The sequence below is a fragment of the Moschus berezovskii genome, chromosome 1 (assembly GCF_049115385.1).
Source record: "Moschus berezovskii isolate FMDL1 chromosome 1, NW_MosBer_1.0, whole genome shotgun sequence".
Classification (NCBI taxonomy): Eukaryota; Metazoa; Chordata; class Mammalia; order Artiodactyla; family Moschidae; genus Moschus; species Moschus berezovskii.
The window spans coordinates 65,695,763-65,718,943 of record NC_142460.1 but is presented as its reverse complement, the minus strand read 5'-3'; the positions used below and the strand labels follow the sequence as shown (position 1 = coordinate 65,718,943).

Below are 23,181 nucleotides of genomic sequence, written 5' to 3'. Positions count from 1 at the left end.
GAACTGGCCATGGAACAACAGACTGGTTCCAAATAGGAAGAGGAGTACATCAAGGCTGTATATTGTCACCCTACTTATTTAACTTATATGCAGAGTACATCATGAGAAATGCTGTGCTGGAGGAAGCACAAGCTGGAATCAAGATTGCCGGGAGAAATATCAATAACCTCAGATATGCAGATGACACCACCCTTATGGCAGAAAACAAAGAAGAACTAAAGAGCCTCTTGATGAAAGTGAAAGAGGAGAGGGAAAATGTTGGCTTAAAGCTCAACATTCAGAAAACTAAGATCATGGCATCCTGTCCCATCACTTCAGCACAAATAGATGGGAAACAGTGGAAACAGTGGCTGACTTTATTTTTCTGGGGTCCAAAATCACTGCAGATGGTGATTGTAGCCATGGAATTAAAAGACACTTACTTCTTGGAAGGAAAGTTATGACCAGCCTAGATAGCATATTAAAAAGCAGAGACATTACTTTGCAAACAAAAGTCCATCTAGTCAAGGCTATGGTTTTTCCAGTGGTCATGTATGAATGTGAGAGTTGGACTGTGAAGAAAGCTGATCATTGAAGAATTGATGCTTTTGAACTGTGGTGTTGGAGAAGACTCTTGTGAGTTCCTTGGACTGCAAGGAGATCCAACCAGTCCATCCTAAAGGAGATCAGTCCTGGGTGTTCATTGGAAGGATTGATGTTGAAGCTGAAACTCCAATACTTTGGCCACCTGATGCGAAGAGCTGACTCATTGGAAAAGACCCTGATGTTGGGAAAGATTGAGGGCAGGAGGAGAAGGTGATGACAGAGAATGAGATGGTTGGATGGCATCACTGACTCGATGGACATGGGTTTGTGTGGACTCTGGGAGTTGGTGATGGACAGGGAGGCCTGGCGTGCTATGATTCATGGGTTGCAAAGAGTCGAACATGACTGAGCGACTGAACTGAACTGAATGTAAAAGAGGGCTTCCCTGGTGGCTCAGACAGTAAAGAATCTGTCTGCAATGCAGGAGACCTGAGTTTGATCCTTGGATTGGGAAGATAGCCTTGAGGAGGGCATGGCAACCCACTCCAGTGTTCTTGCCTGGAGTATCCCCATGGACAGAGGAGCCTGATGGGCTGCAGTACATGGAGTTGCAAAGAGTCAGACACAACTGAGCAACTAAACACAATGTAAAACATGCCTGAGGACTATTCCTTCATCTGAAGTTATAATCTGAGGGTGTAAAACCAAGTACTCTCTAAAATTCATGACATATCATAGTTCTCTGTATATTATGGTATGAAAGTGAAAGTGTTAGTCGCTCTGTTGTGTCCAACTCTCTGTGACCCCAGGGACTGTAGCCAGTCAGCCTCCTCTCTCCATAGAATTCTCCAGGCAAGAATACTGGTATGGGTTGCCATTCCCTTCTCCAGGGAATCTTCCCAACCCAGGGATCAAACCCAGGTCTCCTGCACTACAGGCAGATTCTTTAGCATCTGAGCCACCAGGGGACCTTACAGTCCTGTATTAAGAAAAGTTATAAAATTTCCACTCACTGTTGTCCATACCTTTCTGTGTTTTTCAGACTACAAGGCCTCTTGAAATAACTATTTCCCCTAGTAATGTACTTAAAGTTCTAACACCTTCAAGTACTTCTCTATTTCTAACGTCTCAGAATCTGATGAACAAATCTGTTTGCCAATTATATTAATATACGCTTTATGATTTTACAACATTGATGACAATTAGAAGGAGTGAGATCTTAGGCAAACAAATCAATTATGCAGCTACCACAACTTATTCAGATGGGATCAAATAAATGTTCTAGTGTCTTTTCAAATGAAAGCACAGACAGAAGAGCTTTCACTTTATGTGACAGACTTGTAATTACATGGCATGTAATTTTCCTTCAAGGCACTTACCACAATTTATAATTATATATTTATTTCTATATATATGTATATAATGTTTGTCTTCTCCCCAAGAATGTAAATTCCAAGGGAGATGATCTGTCTTGTTCATAGTTTTATATTTACCTCCTCACAAGTTGCTTAGAGCCTCACACTGTAGGCCAAAGGTGACTAAAGAGACACAATAAGTAAATAAATTGAGGGGGGTGGAAAACAGCTAAAATGGACATTACTGGAACAATTGGAGAAATGTGACTATGGATATTAACATAATAACATTATATTGATGTTAAATTCTTGAGTTAAATTTTCTGAGGATAATAATATTATGTAGGTGTGCCCTTATTCTTAGGAGATACATACATGCTTGAAGAATTTAGAGATGATGGTCATGATGTTTACAACTTATTTTCAAAATTTCAGCAAAAAACAGAAAAAGAAAACAAAATATTAATAACTGGTGAATCCAAGTGAGGGGTATATGGGTATTCAGTATTCTCTTTCAATTTTTCTGTAGACTTTTAATTTTTTTAAAATCAAACTTCAGGGAAAAAAATGTTTAAGTAGCAATACCTTTAGAACAAAAGACCCCTGAATCTACACATCTGAGAGAACAGTTGTGAAGGAATTTATCAGGGAGAAATAATTCTGAAAAAAAGAAGCATTGTGAGACAAATTGAGTTTGAGAAGAAACCAGGTGGGAATGCACAATCGACCCATTTATTCCACAGATATCCCTCCACCACGGGCCAGGTACTGTGCTCAGCCCTGGGATGGACTTGTAAAAACAAGACAAGAGAAAACAGCAACAACAAAAGCAAAGGAGGTCACATCCTCATCAATTTTCATGCTTAAGGGGAAAACAGTAGACCAATAAGCTAATAAATGAACATCTTACATTTACAGATTGTTACAAATGTAGCATCTGGCAAAAAATAACAAGCGCTGTGCAAAATTGGATTTGGAATGAGGAGGTCAAGGTAGAAAGAAATATGTGTTTATGCTTATTTTTTAAATTAGTTAAAAAAAACTATGTATTTAAAAATCTTTTAAAATGTTTCACCATTTGAAAACTTAATGTAGTTTAAAATTTAATTTTATCCTCAAAAACTTGCTGATTAGCAATGTTTCTTTCTTTTGCAAATGCAAATTGGTAGTTACGCTTCTATTTGATACTAAGGAACTATGGTTAATGAGTTAGTGTTGTTAGTTGTATCTGACTCTTTTGTGACCCCATTGACTGGAGCCCACCGGGCTCCTCTTTCCATGAAATTTTCCAGGCAAGAATATTTGAGTGGGTTGCCATTTCCTTCTCCAGGGGATCAAATCTATGTCTCCTGCTTGGCAGCAGATTCTATACCACTGAGCCACCAGGGAAGCCCATTAATAAGCTATAGGACCACATTAATTTTACGTGATAAACATGATATGTAATTTTCCTTCAAGTCACTTAACTTATTTTGTAGTTATATATTTATTTATGAATATTTCTTAGCCTTTCCAGGGCTGAGTATCCTATAAAATAAGCATGATGAACTAAATCTCATTTCCTTTCTAGTTCCAAGAAGCTGTATTCTAATGAAAATATGCTGAGAGGAAATAATATCAGGGTAACAATTTCTCTCATGAGATGAGCCTGCTTCCTTTCTTACCTGGTGCCGATCTGAAATATAATTGTGAGAGCCAGACCAGCAATGGACAGTGCACATCCAAATGTGGAAAATACATCCAGTGATTCAGGATATTTATATTCCTTTTTGAAACTCTGGAAAATAAGTTAAGACTCATTATTTTAAAATAACTACTCTGAAATATCTATGAAAGTCAACATCACAAAGAGTTACATTGGTTAAAACAGTCAAATATATTGGTCAAAATATCCAGATATGTCTTTTTATATAAAGATATATTTTATTAAAAATAAAATTTTTTAATAAAATTCTTTTTTAGAAATAAAAAAAAAAAAGAAAAGAAAAAAAAAAGATATATTTTAAAAGGAAATAAATCAACCCCTTCATCTCTAAGCAGTATTCATGAAATAGCGGCTTGAGAACGGTTATCTAATTCAGTGAGGGAAGATATAAACACTATTCCTCAATGTTTAAAATCAAAGTTGTTTGTGTTATCTAAATTGGCTAGAGTTCTTTTATTTACCTGTTACATTATTTGTATGCACAACTGTAATCCAAGGGGAAACCTGCACGTCTAAGCTCATGTACTAAAAATAAAGTTGCAGAAATATTTTTCTGGACATGAAAAGATATTCACAAGATCCTGTTCATTTTTGCTTTTGGAAAAGGGGACCTAACCTTTGTGAAATATATCTCTATCTACCCCAGTATTTTGGTATATAGTCTCAGAAAAGTATGTTTCATATGAGTATGTACTCTTAGAAATGTGGAGAGGTAATAATGGTGGTCACTGGGTGAAGAGAGACATATGTACAGAATTATTTTTGCCTGCCTGTACTTTTTAATTTTTCAAATTATTATTATTAGAAAAGCTGTATATGCTTATTTATAAAAGATGAAAGTTAAATATAGAGATATAAGTTTAAAACACATGAGTTCCTCTTTACTTCTATTACCCCACATCAAACTCTACCATCTCTTTTCCAGAGGTGATATTTTATTTTTGGCTCCACCAGGTGGCTTGTGGTGTCTTAGTTCCCCAACCAGGGATCAAACCCATGCCCTCTGAAGTGGAAAAGCACACCCTAACAACTGGACCACCAGGGAATTCCCCAGAGGTGGCCTTTTTTTGATGTGTTTACAAATATCATCTACGTCTCTTGTGCAAATATACAGGGTTTGTTAACATAATCAGATTATTTTCAAATTGCTATTTTACTGTTTAAATATCATAAACATTTTCCCATATCAGTATATTTCTGATTAGTAAGGAGACTTTCACTCTATATGCATTGAGTAAGTATTCCTTTAGTAGGAAAAAAAATAAAAATAAACTTCATTTTTTAAAAATCATAAGGGCTTTCCTGGTGGCTCAGTGGTAAAGAATCTGCTTAGCAATGCAAGGGACACAGGTTCAATTCCTGATCTTGGAAGATCCCACATGCCATGGAGCAACTAGGCCCATCCACCAACTACTGAGCCCAAGTACCACAACTACTGAAACCTCGCACCTTAGAGCCTGTGCTCCTCAACAAGAGAAGCCACCACAATGAGAAGCCTGTGTGCCGCAACTAGAGAAAAGCCTGTGCAGCAACAAAGACCCAGCAAAGCTAAAAATAAATAAATATAAACAAAATTATGTTAAAAAATTTAAAAATTATAAGACAAAAATGTCACATTACTTCCTATGTGTAGTATACTAAGGAGATGACAAAGAATCTAGAATATATAGATCTTTAGATCTTAGAAATCATCTATTCACTCAGAGTCTATCTGCTCTTAAACTTTACATATTAATACAATTCTAATCACCTTTTTAAAAATTTTGCAACTCGAAAGTAATGATAAATATTAATATGTGGGCATTGAGGCAGATTCAGATATTAGTAAGAACAGTTGAAAGCCTGACCTCAAAACAGGAGAAAAAAAAACTATGAAAATATAACCTGTATCATTTAATATGTAAAGCAACCTGAGTTTTACACAGCTATTCAGTAATAATGATCTTAAGATATCAAAAATGTGAAAATTTTATCTTTACTATTTTCTGAGAAAGCAGATCTCTGTATAATGCAAGCTATAAAATAATCAAAATCAATTTTACATATTTGGTAATTAAAATAAGAAAATGATAATTACTTCAAAAATATTTTAAAAGCAAGACTCTATAATTTTATATTCTGTGCTATACCAGTATGTTCTGATCCCCATTGGATTCCCAAATACGAGATTAAAACATCCACTTCTTTGGGAGATTTATAGTGTTAAGAACCCCTTAATAAGGGGAAGACAATCTACATCCCTCCCTATTCCACTGCAGTATAGAAAACATTCCATCTAGCATAAAAAATAAATATTTTTCCTTTTGCCAGAATAATAGGTTTCTGGAAATGCAATAAACGTAGCTCCTCTTCCTAAAAAGGTCAGTTCAAGAACTCTCAAGAGGTGTATAAACACCTGCATACCAGAGCTGTCACCAGTTACTCATACAGGGTAGCACTAGAGTGAAAAGAACACAGAAGAACTATGGGGCACGTTGAATTAGAAAGCTCTTCCTCTTATACCTTCTTGCATATAGATGATTATAATGGAAAAAGCTCTGGGTAACTTATTCAAACTCACCCACAGCTATGTACATTCTGAACCATCTTTAGCACATAGCTACACAGACTTTCCCGTGGTCATGTATGGATGTGAGAGTTGGACTGTGAAGAAAGCTGAGCGCCAAAGAATTGATGCTTTTGAACTGTGGTGCTGGAGAAGACTCTTGAGAGTCCCTTGGACTGCAAGGAGATCCAACCAGTCCATTTTAAAGGAGATCAATCCTGGGTATTCATTGGAAGGACTGATGCTAAAGCTGAAACTCCAATACTTTGGCCACCTCATGCGATGAGTTGACTCACTGGAAAAGACTCTGATGCTGGGAGGGATTGGGGGCAGGAGGAGAAGGGGACGACAGAGAATGAGATGGCTGGATGGCATCACCGACTCGATGGACATGAGTTTGAGTGAACTCCGGGAATTGGTGATGGACAGGGAGGCCTGGTGTGCTGTGATTCATGGGGTCGCAAAGATTCGGTCACGACTGAGCGACTGAACTGAACTGAACACAGCCTTACCTCTGGCTGCAGCAACTTCATGCTTCAGACATGCAAGTTAGTTGAATGGAGTCTGTCAGCTCCTCTTTTGCACATGGGCTCCCTTCTCATTATTAAATACACAGTACTGAATTCATCTATCTTGAGACTATTTTGCAAAAAGCTCTATTCTAATTGCCTTTACCAGCACTTTTTATTTTCATTCTCTAACTTCATTTCTTGTTTTCCCATTTAATCAAAGTTGAGTTGAGTGTCTATGTAAACTAATCCCTAAATTATCTCCAATCAGCACATAACACAATTATATATAAGTAAAACTCTTGTCCAGAAAGAGATTACCATGTAAACCCTTACCATCAATACTGCAAAGTTAGTAGTATGGTTGCAGTGGCAGCGTAGAAATCCATCAATGACCTCCTCTTTGTGACAGCCATGTGTGTCCCAATCCTTCATGGAAAAATTCCAATAGACGCAGGCATAGGAATGAAGCTGGAATTCTGTTTTGTTGTACTGTGAATTAATAAGACAATGGCAACCGATTTTTTCAAAATGCTTAATTGTGTGGAAAAAATCAAATAGGCTAAGATAAGCTTGAAGTCAAAGTTTTAGTCACTCAGTCATGTGTGACTGTGACCCAAGGACTATAGAACCCACTAGACTGCTGTCCGTGGGATTTCCCAGGCAAGAACACTGGTGTGGGTTGCCATTCCCTTCTCCAAGGGATCTTCCCGAGCCAGGGATTGAACTCAGGTCTCCTGCATTGCAAGCAGATTCTTTACCATCTGAGCCACCCATATAAGAAATCAATTGTATGATTATGTACGATATGTACTGATACAAAGCATAGCATCTTTATTACAGATTAAGGAGAAGAAAGAGGATATAAAATTCAAAGTAGTTAATTTTACACTTAGCTAGTGTGATAAAAATATGGGTGGGGGAGAAGTTAAAATCAGTCCTGTCATACAAATTTTCAAAGAGGTGTTCTGTGGATTTCTTTTGCCCAAACTGTCCCTGCTTTTGTAATCAAGAGTGGGCTGAATTATTTCTGTAAATAGGAAAACTCACCCTTGGACTAAAGACCATTTCAACAGAAGCACTCTGATCTTCCACGTTTTCATCTGTTTTGCTTGAGACAATTTTTTGACTAAAGTCTGATTTAGTTATAAAAGTTTTTGATTGGAAAAGCTTGTTGTTTTGATACACTACAAAGCCACATGCCTTGACATTAGCTGCAAGGGGGGGAAAAAGACATTAAAATCAATAAGGGAATCCTAGGGTAAGTAAGAAAGTCCCATGCCATCACTGAACTGCATGACTGCTTAACACTCAAGTGAAATACAGAAAATAATGGTCTGCTGGCTGCCTTTATTTAACTGCAGAATCTAATTAACACATATCACATATGGTTGGCCATTCCACCCACATTAATTTTTTTCCTAAGATTCCTTATGTTCTAAATGGAAACCATAATTTCTGCCTAATCCACCTAAAAAAAAATACCAAAAGGATCTCATGTATAAAGTAAACATTCTTGCTTTCTATGCAGTGAGACAGTGAACACAATATGCAGGTAGCTCAAGAGCATGTTGCTTCCCCGACTGACAGTCATCAAATAAGAAACAGCAGAGCGTGATCATCAGGACAGCAGTGCCTAGAGGACTGCTCTGGGAGGTCTGGCTCCTATCAGAGGGGCTGAGCAGAGTGAAATTAAAAGACGCTTACTCCTTGGAAGGAAAGTTATGACCAACCTAGATAGCATATTAAAAAGCAGAGACATTACTTTGCCAACCAAGGTCCGTCTGGTCAAGGCTATGGTTTTTCCAGTGGTCATGTATGGATGTGAGAGTTGGACTGTGAAGAAAGCTGATCGCCTAAGAATTGATGCTTTTGAACTGTGGTGTTGGAGAAGACTCTTGAGAGTCCCTTGGACTGCAAGGAGATCCAACCAGTCCATCTTAAAGGAGATCAGTCCTGGGTGTTCATTGGAAGGACTGATGCTAAAGCTGAAACTGCAATACTTTGGCCACCTCATGCGATGAGTTGACTCACTGGAAAAGACTCTGATGCTGGGAGGGATTGGGGGCAGGAGGAGAAGGGGACGACAGAGAATGAGATGGCTGGATGGCATCACCGACTCGATGGACATGAGTTTGAGTGAGCTCCGGGAGTTGGTGATGGACAGGGAGGCCTGGTGTGCTGTGATTCATGTGGTCGCAAAGAGTTGGACACAACTGAGTGACTGAACTGAACTGAACTGAGCAGAGACCAGTTTATTAAATCACAGAGCCAGCAGCTCAAGTTGTGCATATCAGGGATTCTTTCAACAGAGTAAATACTTTCCATCAGCTCTTGAACTACTGGTCTCCGTTATTTCAAGACAATCACAGGCTTTTTCCCAAGGCTGGAAGATGACTGGGACACATCCCTTCAGGACACTGGAAAAAGTGGTCAGCTGTTTCTCAGAGACCCTACAAGAGCATGGCTGCAACAGGGGGTTCTGCAGTGGGGCTGCTGGCCATGGCAATGGTCAAACAGAACCACCTTTGAAATGCCTCCTGACACCTCATAGAACTCTTGGCCATATTTAAAACAACAGAAGCAACAACAATGAATATACATTATAGCTGAATAAAGTCCCTAAACTCTGATATGTTTTACAAGTGAAAAGCTTGCATGTATTTGTCTGTGTGTGTGTATGTGTCTCTCTGTGTACATACATACACACATATATATTGTATACATTAAAAGTACAAAGAAAACTAAAATGGTGGTGGTGGGGCCAGCATAATCAGTCTTGTGCTTTGAGAGATTGGTAGGTAAGGCCCTGACAGCCCCCAACACATCCTCCACAGCCCCCACTTTGCTCTGTCCTCTTCTGGGAAATAAAGACATTGAAGAGTTTTCACGTCACACTGAGCCCGCCAAATTGTTCCTTCTTTGTCACATTAAGTGACAAAGTTAACCGTAAAAATGTAGTATGGCTGCTTTTTAATCTTATTTTTATAAAAGAATGACATGCTTGATGTAAAATCCAAATCCATATAAGTATATACATTTAAAAAATGAAATTCCCTATTCACCCCTTTCCTTATTCCTACAGTATTCTGATGTTTATTAGAAAATCATCTTTTCATCTAGATAAGTAGATTCACTAGAACAAATTATACTTACCATTATCTTCTAATTTTAAAAGAATCCCCATATTTCAAGATATAATTCTCCTTGATGTTTATTTATATTTTCTCTCTCTTCTTGATCAAATTTATCAGAAGCTTATGTATATTTCATTAGCCTTTCATGGAATCAATATTTTATTTTGCTGATCCATCTAGCATTTGTTAATTATGTCCTATCTTTATTAATTTATGCCATTTTATTAATTCCTTTTTTCTAGATTTGTTAACAATTTATTTTACTTTTTATGTCTCTTTAGGTGCATGATTATTTTTTAACAATTTCTCATATTACCTAATAGATTTATTAAGGGAAATACACTTTCCTTTAATTACATCTCTGTCCACATTCCATACGGTTTCATCTACGGAGTTCTCATTGCTATTAATTTTCAAGGAATCTGTAATCTGTCCTTTAATTTCCTAACAATGGTATTTCAAAATTTCTAATTGGATATAATTTTGGCTATTCTTAATGGTACATTTATAGTTTGATTGCATTGTGTTCAGGAACTATGTCCTGTATAGGTTTATTTTTCAATTAATTAATTTTTAATTGAAGGATAATTGCCTTACAATATTGTGTTGTTTTCTGCCATACATCAACATGAATCAGCCATAGGTAAAATGTTTAAGTTTTTCTATTTGGCATAATAGTTTTTGAAGCACTCCATAGATATTTGAAAATAATTTTTATTATCTGTTTTCTGTCTATAAAACTACATACACACAAATGTATATAAAGCTCAAGTTTATTAGCTATTTTTTGTCTACTTGATCTTCAGTTTCTGGAGTAACTTTTTATTTCTCCCTATAACACAAGGTTGTTGATGTGACCCTGTATTTCCAATAATTTTTGCTTATACACTTTAATCTTGAAGTCTTTTTAAAAAACTTAGTATAAAAACATGTTCCTTTCAGTCCGATCTGAGTCTTTGACTCTAGACAGTGTTACTTCAACCCGTTTAACTCTAATAATCATTTATATGAAATAAAAAATTAGATCTACCCTTCACCAAATACCAACACAAGTTCCAGGTTCATTAAAGATCTAAATGTAAATATAAACACTAAAAATATTCAGAAGACAATATAGAAGACTATAATTGTGACTTTAGTAGAGCAATGAATTTAAACACCAGTTATAGAAAAAAAGATTGATGGACTGCTTTATAAAGTAAAATTTGAGTATGACAAATGACATGAAAAAGCAAGTAAAAGATAGCTACAGACTAGAGGGAAGATATTTGCAATTTATATAACCAATAAAGAATTAGTTAGCCAGTTAGAATTATATAACCAATGAGAATTATGAATTTAGTCTTTCCAAAATATGTACTTTTGGACACTGGATTTTTCATTTGGGGAGAAAATAAATGTGTGCATTCAGTCTGCTTTATTGTAGTCAAATTGTTAATTTTAGACTTTGAATAGTACAGGCATGACAAGTTAGACACAAGAATTTCTAAAAGGTTATATGCATGACAATAAGGAGCTCATGATGGGCACCATACTAGGAGATAACTGAAAATTAGTACTGTTATATGATGATTGTGTCAATTACATATAATATCCCAAGGACAAGTCAATAGGATGAATTTAAGCCTGTGAGTACCATTCCACTAGTAAACATGGGCAAAGTTTATGACTGAGTACTTTTTAAGTGTATTTTTAAGTATAAAACTGAGCCATTTGGCTACGTTTTTGGTGAAAAACAGATTGTGTTCATAAGCCAGAGCATTTCAATTCTGTCATCCTCCAAGTGTTTTTGAAAAGAAAGAGAGGGGAAAAACAATCATCTCTGTAGCCTAGAATAATAGACTGAGATTACCAAAATTTGTCAGAGCTACAACACACTCACACACATATTATTCAGTGTATAACTTAAGTAAACATAATTTCTTGCTCAATGGATTTTAAGCTATTAATTCCATGAATTTGAGTGCATTTTTCAAGTAATATAATTTGAGACCTACTTTTCGAGGTGTTGAGCAAGATCTGAAGTTCAGCCTGTTCGTTGGGGTTCAGTTTGTCTACGTCTACATTTACAAGTGTGGAACCAGAAATCAGAGAATCGCTAGTTCCTATGAGAAGGAAAAAAGGCAGAATTTTATTAAAGTCTACACTTTCAAGAATAGAGCATTATTGGTAGCAGAATATTCTCTGCTATTACAAGAACATAAAACAAACAGCTCACCTTTCAGTACAGTGAAGAGAACACTGGTAGAGCCCTCCTTGCCTCCTGAAGAGATATTAACTGACTGTATTGCTATATTAGGTTCTACCACTGACTGGTTGCCCAAAGACAAGGAATAAGTCTCCACTTGCTCAATAAGCCTGCATAGGAAAAAACATAACAACACATTATTATTGAGATTTGTTATAAAATCAGTTGTGTGTGTCCCACATTCCAGTAGGAAGGAATGCCCACAGAACTCAAGCAATCACAATATTGGCACAATCCTGTAGCAATATTGATTTTTTTTTAATCAGAGTCTTACTTTGTTACATGTACTTTCTTCTTCTTTTTTTTAACTGATTCATGCTGATGTATGGCAGAAACCAACACAATATTGTAAAGCAACTATCCTTCAATTAAAAATAAATTTTAAAATAAAGTTATACAGGACATGGTTCCTGACCACGATGCAATGAAACTACAAATGTACCATTAAGAATAGCCAAAATTTTTCTGGTAAACTCTCCCCACTGTAGGGTACCTTGGACATAGATGCCAGAAAGCTGGAATTCAAGGACAGATTTCCCAATAGAAACAGTCTTTGTTATGCTGGTCTTCTCATAAAAGGATGGCACTACGTCACCCTCCGATTGACCAGTCACGTGATTCTTGTTTCTCCAGGGTCAAGACTCAAAATCCACTTATTTAACTCTCTCCTCTCACCCAAAGTCCACAGATAGCAAGCCATTTAAGTGTTGACTCGGTTCATAGGGAATTATGGAAGAGCAGAACACTGAGCTCATTGCCTCGGCATTAACTAAGCATTGCAGCTTTTCACAATGTTTGTTTCTACAAACATTGGATAAGTTCAAAGATAGATTAGATGGACAGTGGGAGGGAGTGGGGGGAATCTGTTAATTTTGTGTTCTCCAAAGATAAATTGGCTTAGACAGTAAAGAATCTGGCTGTAATATGGGAGACCCGGGTTCAACCTCTGTGTCTGGAAGATCCCCTGAAGTAGGAAATGGCAACCCACTCCAGTTTTCTTGTCTGGAGAATCCCACGGACAGAGGAGCCTGGTGGGCTACAGTCCATGGGGTCACAAAGAGCTGGACATGACTAACTGACTTTGAATTTCAAAGATAAGTCATAAGATTGTTTCTTTTTCCTTTTTCCCATAAAAATATTTGCACTCTTTCTGTTCTTGACAAAACAAAATGTCTATTTCTAAGACAACTGGTTCAATCTAATTTTCCCAGAAATGAAAGAATTTCATTAAAATGTAATTATTCTTCATTCTAATACTTTATTCCTGCCATTAATATATCTTTTCCCTTCCCCAAGTGACATTAAAAAAAGAAAATTTTAAGTAATTAAAGAAATTTCATAAAGAGAAGGTGGTAACCATTCATAAGCAAACAGTCAAGTCATTATTTCGAAAGTTTTCCTTTCATAATACTATTTTCTGTAATTTTTAGCAATTCACACTATGTATTTCCCACTTAATGAACAACAATGAAACCCCAGAGCTGCTTTCAACAAGAGGAACACCTAACAAAGCTCCAATCTCCTAGGAACATAATTCATTCAACCAACAGTATCTGTTGAGCATCCACTAAAATCTCAGTACCTGTGAAACACTGGGGATACTAAGGGAACCTCTTCAGGCATTGAAGACTAACAGGAAAAATGTGCCAGATGCGTGGGAGTGTTTGCTGTTTTTCAGGGTTGCGCTAGCCATGGCCATGTGTAAGGGGTTTATTCCTCCTATATTATTCTTTCCTCCTCTTGTCATTATGATCGGATGATAGGTGGGTGCCGGTCAGGAGACTGGCCATCAACCTGGTACAAATGACTAGAAGAAGCAATCAGATCCCCTTTCACTGAGGAATCTTCCATTGGTTCAGCAATTATATCAGAAAAGCCTGGCTTTAACAGGGCCCAGAGAGGTCATTATGGCTGGCCCTCCTTATCTCAGTTTTCGCATCCGTGGTTGGTTGAATCTGCCAATGTGGAGCCTTCCGCTGATACAAAGAGCCAACCACACCATTTTATATAAGGGACGAGGGCATCTGGGAATTCTGGTATCTGTCGGAAGCAGATTAGTTAAGACAGAGTGTGGTCCTGGAACCAACTTCCCATGTATACTGGGGAAAGACAGCATATCATTGTAAGGACAAATACAAATTTAAAATGAGAGGCTTAATTATTCCTGTTGAAAATAAGGCAAGATATTTACCTCCCCTGGGAATGAAAGAAGGGAAAATCAGAGTGAGATGCACCACGAAGGCTGGTATCTATCAGGAGAATTTGCACTCTGCTTTCAGGTCAGTGGAAGAGTTGCCTCGAGGAACAATCTCCTTCCAAGGGAGAGAGGAAAGAGAGTACCTCTACTGTCAGGTCACCAAGATTTTTCTCCTGAGGAGAGCTAACAGGTTGGTGACCTGATCTTAGGGCTGGAAGCTGAAGACGAAAGTCTTATCTACATGAATAAAGACCTGAGTCCACAGCAGTTCATGCAAAAAGATCACCTGGGAGAGGGTAAACCGATAACCCATCATTAGAAAAATAAGTAGACTAGAAATTCAGAATGGGAGGAAGGAGGGTCTGAGTGTGGTTATATCAATTCATATTTCAACACGTCCTATATTTAAATGTTTCATTTATTCCTTTACACACCTTCTTTGATGCCATTTGGAATTTACACATAAATCACACAGCCTTTTTTTATCCTTCCATGCCAGAAGACAATAAAAATAATTTTAGGACAGTGTTTTTGTCTGTCTCATGACCTGTGACTTTCTCAGCTGAATCCCACAATGGCTCTTTCCTCAGCCTTCTCACCAAAAACATCCACTCTTCCCCTTTGCCTCTAGCAAGACTGCAAACACAGAGCCTCCAGCTCTGAAGGGAGTTCACTGAACATAGACTCTGGATCTCATGGCTGCAACCTGCTCCAACTTCAAGAAAAATGGGAGCATCTACACTGCTAGTGAGAAGGATCCAGACTCCTAGTGAAATCTGAAGTCATGAAATAATCCAGTTCAATTGTTTACACCTATACTGCCATCTCTCAGAAGGATAATCTTGTGAATGTTCTGTTTCCTGCTTTTGTGCCTTTTCCACTTTGGAGACTCAATACTAAATAGGTACTGGTCATAATTATTAGAGAACTAAGAACTACTTCTAGGAAATAATAGGTCATGCAAACAAACATTGTGTACAAGAATGTTGATTGCTCAAAATATCAAAAGACCTGAAGCTATCTAAATGTTCAGCAGCAGAGAACTGCTTAAATAACAGTTCACTCATATTATACAGTAATCTAAAATATGATGTAGATGCATAGGTATTTATATTAAGAAGATGTTTATAAGGTATTATAAGGTGACAAAAACAAGTTCTATATTTTAAAAATATGTAGTAGAGACCTCACTGGTGGTCCAGCGGTCATGATTTCACTTTCCAATACAGGAATGTGGGTTCAATTCCTGGTCGGGAAGCTAAGATCCCACATGCCATGTGGCCAAACACCAAAACATAAAACAGAAACAATACTGTAACAAATTCAACAAAAGACTTTAAAAAATAGTCTACATCAAAAAAATCTTAAAAGAAAAAAAGAGTATGTAGTAGGATATACACACACAGAGGAAAAAATCTTGAAGAATATATACCAACAGGTTAAAGTGAGATGATATTTAAATTTTCACTTCTCTACAGTTTCTTTTTCTATGAATGAGTATGCATATTTAATTAAATTTTTAAAGAGTTAAGAAAACTGTATAGAAGATAAAAACACATTGAATCCTAGTGAGAGACCTCTATGAATAAAGTACACAAGTTTTAGTATAAATGCACAACCAGAAGTAATCTGTGACATAGGAATCCAAAAGAGAGAAAGCAGGCAGAGTTGGAGCCTCTTTTTATTTTCAGTGTAGCCTTGGGAAAGCTAAAGGAAGCTTAATCAAACTACACTAGGATCTTGGGGAGAGCTGAACTAGGATGGGGTTGGGGGTGCAGGGGAGCTAGAAATGTATCTTACAAAGCTATGCTGTTATTTTCAGTTCTGTGCACTGAGAAAGGAGCTGGAAGAATTACGCATGCAGTGGTTCCTGGGCCATGCCAAACTAAGGCTGGGAAAACAAGTCCTAATCTGAATCATGCCAGTTACTCTATATCCCAGGCCATGGCCACCCCTGCAATAAGAAGTTAGAAAGCTACGGCTTTAGTCTGCATTCCAGAGAATTAGCCATTTAGCGCATCCACGAGAGAAATAGACACCTCTGTTAATGCTGTAACCTAGGAAAGTAAGCAGCACTGCATTAGGTTTTCCTTCTAAACTGGAATTGTGCTTACGTTGCAAAGGTATCGTCATTATCAGCAGCAGTAGCAGCTCTTTGAAAAACATCTTCACTAGCGTCTAGAAGTTGACTCACTGTTGTCACAGCAACTTTTTTTGCCTGCCAGAAATAAGACACTGATCATCAGAGAAGACACATTGCACACCACCATCATCACCATAGTTGTCATGAATTATGGTATAAAGTGGCACCATTGGTATGGTAATCTATAGATGTTTTTCAGAACTAAAAGTTTGGTTTTTAATCTACCTGAGAAGGCAGAGAGAATAAAGGCAAGTCACAGTGAAAATATAAACTGAGCTAACTGGAGGCTTAGGTCTCTGAATGTGACCTCATAGCAACCTCAACCCTCACCCCAAGAGCACAAAAGCAGGTGCTTGGATACAGAAGCACAAACCAAATAAGAACAGTACAGGGCTCTTCAAAACATTACAGTCCATAATACTTAATATAAGACCTTAATTATACTTACTCTAACTGTTAGTAACTATTAGGCTTAGTAAAATTATTTCCAATTTTCTTAAAATTAAAAACACAGAAGTATGTTAGACACAATGTCTCCACACCTGATTACATTTTAACTGCCTTCTTTATGGATATTGACACCATTCTGTCCTGTTATAAATTCTACATTTGATGGTCATTATATTTATTTCAATTCCATATTTATTAACTTGAAATTTGAATCCCATTTTCTTTCCAAAGGACCTAGGATAACAAAAACCATTTTTTTAAAATAAACTATTTAAAAAGAATAGAATAAAACAGATGTTTTCAGGCCATGCTGATATCCGACTAGCAGATACTGGGTCCTTCCATATTGGTGGTTCATAAACCCTGCTAGGCCAGTACATAAACTGTGCCAATTGGTGAATGCTACCTGCAGTTCTCATTTTCAGGTACCAGAGTCTAACAGGTTATGATATCAGAAATGTAAACTAGGCTCAATTTTTTGGGAAACCATGACTAAAATTCAAATATGCTCAACAGAAAGGGATCACAGTTTAAAACAGAGTGATCCAAAGTGAGTTTCATGGAACTCTAGTTATTTGGAATTGAATAGAGGTGAGAGGTCAAATATGATTGATAAACATGTTAATAAAGTGAAATAGACTTGTTCATTCCAGGACTTTCCAGAAGATTTAATATGACAATCATTTGTGACTATCCCAAAAGAGAATATTTGGACAAGAAGCCCTTTTAAACCGATATTCCTTTGAACATCTCTCAGAGAGAGTGCTCTGCAAAATGGTTTTGAGCAACTTAAACCCTGCCCAAGTCCATACCTTGTAGTAAGGAGTCGAGTTTGAGATGTCTTTCTTTGTTCCCCTCCCTTTTTTAAAAACTATATGAGTTTTACCTCAGATGAAGCATTTCTGGACGTGTTAAAAATCTGTCCGACCACTCTAGTAGCAGACATGATGTTCTCAGGAGTTAATTTACTGGCATTCGATGTTAAAATCTGGGCTTCATTAGAAATACTTTGAGACTGTGTTGAGATATTGACAATCTGTTAAGAAAAAAAAAAATCCCTAACTTTATAAACTATATCTGAACACTTTGCAAGCAACACAGTTGAATAAGCTGGAACTGAATTGATCCTCAACCTCATGAACATCACATCCACTCCATTTTTCATTTTTGTTTTTTCCCTTGCATAAAGGACACAGTACTTGTAGGCCAGGGGCTTTCCTAGCCCTTACTATTAATACTTGCCAGGATTAATTAACAATGCCAGATCAGGGCTCCTCAAGGTATAACCCATGGACCAATGGTGGTTCACTGATTGCTACAGGGTCCATCAGTTCAGTTCAGTTCAGTTGCTCAGCCGTGTCCAACTCTTTGCGACCCCATGAATCACAGCACACCAGGCCTCCCTGTCCATCACCAACTCCCGGAGTTCGCTCAAAACTCAAGTCCATAGAGTCGGTGATGTCATCCAGCCATCTCATTCTCTGTCCTCACCTTCTCCTCCCGCCCCCAATCCCTCCCAGCATCAGAGTCTTTTCCAGTGAGTCAACTCGTCTCATGAGGTGGCCAAAGTATTGGAGTTTCAGCTTTAGCATCAGTCCTTCCAATGAACACCCAGGATTGATCTCCTTTAGAATGGACTGGATGGATCTCCTTGCAGTCCAAGGGACTCTCAAGAGTCTTCTCCAGCACCACAGTTAAAAAGCTGGAAGAAGCACAAGCTGGAATCAAGATTGCCGGGAGAAATATCAATAACCTCAGATATGCAGATCATATCTGAGGCGATCAGCTTTCTTCACAGTCCAACTCTCACATCCATACATGACCACGGGAAAAACCACAGCCTTGACTAGACAGACCTTGGTTGGCAAAGTAATGTCTCTGCTTTTTAATATGGTATCTAGGTTGGTTATAACTTTCCTTCCAAGGAGTAAGCGTCTTTTAATTTCATGGCTGCAATCAGCATCCACAGTGATTTTGGAGCCCCAAAAATAAAGTCTGACACTGTTTCCACTGTTTCCCCATCTATTTCCCATGAAGTGATGGGACAAGATGCCATGATCTTAGTTTTCTGAATGTTGAGCTTCTCTCCTCTTTCACTTTCATCAAGAGGCTTTTTAGTTCCTCTTCACTTTCTGCCATAAAGGTGGTGTCATCTGCATATCTGAGGTTATTGATATTTTTCCCAACAATCTTGGTTCCAGCTTGTGCTTCTTCCCGCCCAGCGTTCCTCATGATGTACTCTGCATATAAGTTAAATAAGCAAGGTGACAACATACAACATTGACGTACTCCTTTTCCTATTTGGAACCAGTCTGTTGTTTCATGTCCAGTTCTAACTGTTGCTTCCTGACCTGCATATAGGTTTCTCAAGAGGCAGGTCAGGTGGTCTGGTATTCCCATCTCTTTCAGAATGTTCCACAGTTTATTGTGATGCACACAGTCAAAGGCTTTAAAACAGAAACTGAAAGTGGTCAGAAACATAACAATTCTATGCTGTTGAATCTAATAATTTGTAAAATGGATTTTTATCCTATAAGCCTTTTTTGTTTTACTTTCCTAGTAATTCATTAGTATTTTACAAAATTATAGCCTGCAATGCGCTGGAAATTTTTTAAGCTGGCTTTGCAGCACATAGAGTTAGGGAAGTTAGGAAACCTCTCCAGGTACCAGTGAACCTCCAGGCTCTAGGTTGTGAGGCTAAACATATTAATCCATATTATCTTTAGTGGAACCAAGTGTTAATACGTGTCTGTGTGGCTTAGTTTTCACTAGATGGCAGCATCGTTGCAAAAATCAAACCAAGGTCACAGACTGTTTACTCATGAAAGAGTCAGAAACAATGTCTAATCAGTAGAAAAAAGGTTCTCATTCAATGGCCAGGTCTCTGCTATGTGTTAGGCATTTAACTAGATGTTTTATAGGTGTTATCACACTTAACATGCAAAACAATATTGTGAGTCGAGCACCCTCATTCCTGATTAAAGGTTTGGAGAGGTTATGGAGCTCACCCAAAGTTCATGCAGCTTATAAAGGACAGAAATGATGATCAAAAACTGGCTTATCAGACTACAGAACATGAAGCCTTTCCCCTAATCTGTGTGAAAGTGCAAGTGTTAGTCACTCAGTCATGTCTGACTCTGTGTGACCCCATGGACTGTAGCTCACCAGGTTGTTCTGTCCATGGGATTCTCCAGGCAAGAATACTGGAGTGGGTTGCCATTCCCTTCTCCAGGGGATCTTCCCAACCCAGGAATCGAACCCGGGTCTTTTGCATTGCAGGCAGATTCCTTACTGCCTGAGCCACACAACCTATGTGATTGGCAGCCATCTTCACACTCTACCTTCATCCTCACCCACTCCCTTGCCCAATTGAGATTATGGAGCCAGTGTGGTACAGTGTGGACTTTAAAGACCGACTCCTTCACTTTTTGACTGTGGTTCACTGAGCAAAATAGGACACTCTCAGAGACAGTTTCCTCATCTATAGAATGAATATATCAATGCTGATCTATATAGTCACTTTTAAAATTAAAATAACACATATAAAATGTTCAGCACAGTATTTAGCCTGCAGTTAGTACTCAATAACATGTAAGTGTGATTAGCTAGAATAATCTATAATATGAGAATGAAAATATAACTCACAGAGGTTGTGTGTGTGTTAGTCACTCAGTCATGTCCGACTCTTTGCGACCTCATGGACTGCAGCCCACCAGGCATCTCTGTCCATGGAATTCTCCAGGCAAGAATACTGGAGTGGATTGCCATTCCCTTCTCCAGAGGAGCTTCCCAACCAGGGATTGAACCCTGGTCTCCTGCATTGCAAGCAGGTTCTTTACCGTTTGAGCTACAGGTTATGTAAGGACTAAATAACACATGTAATATGCCTAATGCCAAGAGAAACACATACAAATAAATTTCTTCTTCCTCCCCTTGCTTGATCCCAGGTATTAACAATTTCTTGCATTTGCATTTGAGTATTTCCTTAGTCAAAATAATCTAATTTGCATTAAAGAATAGTTAATTACATTTCCCACTTCACCTGCTCATGAATACAGCCCTGAGACCAGCATCAGGTTCTGAACTTCCTGTTTCAAAGGGGTTTTGATCATAGTTTGTTTCTCTTTACTCTAATCCAAGAGACCATAAAATACCTTCCTTTTGGTATCAAATGTTAGGTATCGATTTTCAGTCAAAACTTCAGTGGTCAAACATATGAGGCCATTTAAAAAATGGTTAAGGTCTTAGGGAATGTCATGTACACACTGCTATATTTAAAATGGATAATCAACAAGGACCTATTGTATAGCACATGGAACTCTGCTCAATGTTATGTGCCAGCCTGGATGGTAACAGGGTTTGTGGGAGAACGAATACATGTATATGAATGGCTGAATCCCTTCACAGTTGACCTGAAGCTACCAGAACATTGTTAGTTGGCTATACCCCAATACAAGATGCTTTTGGTGCTAAAAAATAAAATTTTATTTTAAAATGTACAATGCCAAAACTAAAGTGAGAAAAGACACATTTTCATTTTCTTTATAATATATATTGAATGTAAAATGCAGCTGTTTAAAATACTGAAATAGTTCTAAAAAATAAAATATGCTATAAATTATCATTTGCTGACCTCTGCCAAAAAAACTGTCCGTTTTCACAAATGGATATCAACTTTAAAATATAAGGATGGTTTTAGTTACTGGTCTTCTATTTCTAGCCTGAGAGTTTTGAAAGCATTGGTTTGGCATCAAGTATCTGAAGAACAGAAAGTGTGTACAGTCTGAACTTTTTTCCCATTGCCCATCTCATGGAACATATAGCCTACCTGCTTTTCCAGGGTTTCCAGATTTTGATTACAATTTCCTATTGTCACATTTTGTAATGTTATCTCTCCATTTTCATTAAGACTGCACTGCCGAATTGCCAATGGATTGCCCGCTTTAATAAAAAGAAGCAGCAGGGAGGGATAAATTATGATTATGGGATTAACAAGCATATATATGTAAAATAGATTTTAAAAAACACAGGTTTATTGTTTAGCACTGGAAACCATATTCAATGTCTTGTAATAACCTACAAAGGAAAAGAAACAAAGAATGCACGCACATATATTCTTAGTCGCTCAGTCATGTCTGACTCTTTGCGACCCCATGGTCTGCAGCACGCAAGGCTCCTCTGTCCATGGGCATTCTGCAGGCAAGAATACTAGAGTGGGTTGCCATGCCCTCCTCCAGGGGATCTTCCCAACCCAGGGATTGAACCTAGTTTTCCCTCATTGCAGACAGATTCTTTACCATCTGAGCCATCTGAAAGTAACACAATACTATTAATCAACTATATTTCAATTTTAAAGAAAAGAAGAAATGAAGAATACTTGGAAAAATGGAAGCAACCACCTGCTCCAGTACACATAACCCCTTTGCAATATGATTTTACTACTCCTCCCATCAAGAAGTGAAGTCTGTTCCTCCATTTCCTGAATCTTGCTTTGACCGACAAAATGTGGTAGAAATAACATTGTTTGATTTCCAAAACCTAGATCATCAGGAAGACTTGAACTTTAGGTCTTCGCCCTCCTGAAACGCTGTCCTGAGACCATCACATAAGGAAGCAGGTCTAATCTACTGGAGGGTGAAAGGCCATGTGGAAGAGACCTAAAGACCTCCAGCCAACAGGCAGCACCAAAGCCTCATGTGAGTAAGATCATCTTAAACCTTCCAGCACAATCCAGCTGCTGCAGTCAACCCACAGGACTATGAGGAGCTTATATCCTTATTGTTGTCAGCCAGTAAGTTTGGGATAGTTTGATATACAGCAGGGGAAAAGTGAATCAGTCACTGCATGAATAGTTCAGGCAGATACCACTTGTCTAGATTTTTAAATCTGGAATTCAAAAGAACAGTCAACTATTTTCTTCCTTTGAATTCTGCAAGGAAGGTTTGCCTTCCAAAAACAAGGGACATAGGGGCATCGAATTGGATCTGACAGAGAATACTAGTTTGAGAGACCAGAAACAATGTGAAAAATTCCTCCTAGAGATTGAATCATATGGGCTTCCCTGATAGCTCAGTTGGTAATGAATCCGCCTGCAATGCAGGAGACCCTGGTTCGATTCCTGGGCTGGGAAGACCCACTGGAGAAGGGACAGGCTACCCACTCCAGTATTGTTGGGCTTCCCTTGTGGTTCAGCTGGCAAAGAATCCGCCTGCAATGTGAGAGACCTGGGTTTGATCCCTGGGTAGGAAGATCCCCTGGAGAAGGAAAAGGATACCCACTATAGTATTCTGGCCTGGAGAATTCCATGGACTGTATAGATACTGAATTCTATAGTGATCTTTCCTTCTTTACCCAAATCTGGGTAACA

The 23,181-nt window shown here is 38.0% G+C and overlaps 1 protein-coding gene across 2 annotated transcripts in view; it reads right to left on the bottom strand.

Moving 5' to 3' along the window:
* ADGRG7 (adhesion G protein-coupled receptor G7) overlaps positions 1–23,181 on the bottom strand; it is a 91,686-nt gene that overhangs the window by 23,490 nt on the left and 45,015 nt on the right. For both annotated transcript variants that reach the window (XM_088839522.1, XM_055418169.2), the window contains exons 4-11: positions 21,643–21,755; positions 17,701–17,850; positions 16,336–16,439; positions 11,995–12,134; positions 11,774–11,881; positions 7,690–7,853; positions 6,976–7,131; positions 3,545–3,657 (exon numbers count right to left, since the gene is read on the bottom strand). In XM_088839522.1, coding sequence (XP_088695648.1) covers positions 3,545–3,657; positions 6,976–7,131; positions 7,690–7,853; positions 11,774–11,881; positions 11,995–12,134; positions 16,336–16,439; positions 17,701–17,850; positions 21,643–21,755 — 1,048 coding nt within the window. The remainder of the gene's footprint in view (positions 1–3,544; positions 3,658–6,975; positions 7,132–7,689; positions 7,854–11,773; positions 11,882–11,994; positions 12,135–16,335; positions 16,440–17,700; positions 17,851–21,642; positions 21,756–23,181) is intronic.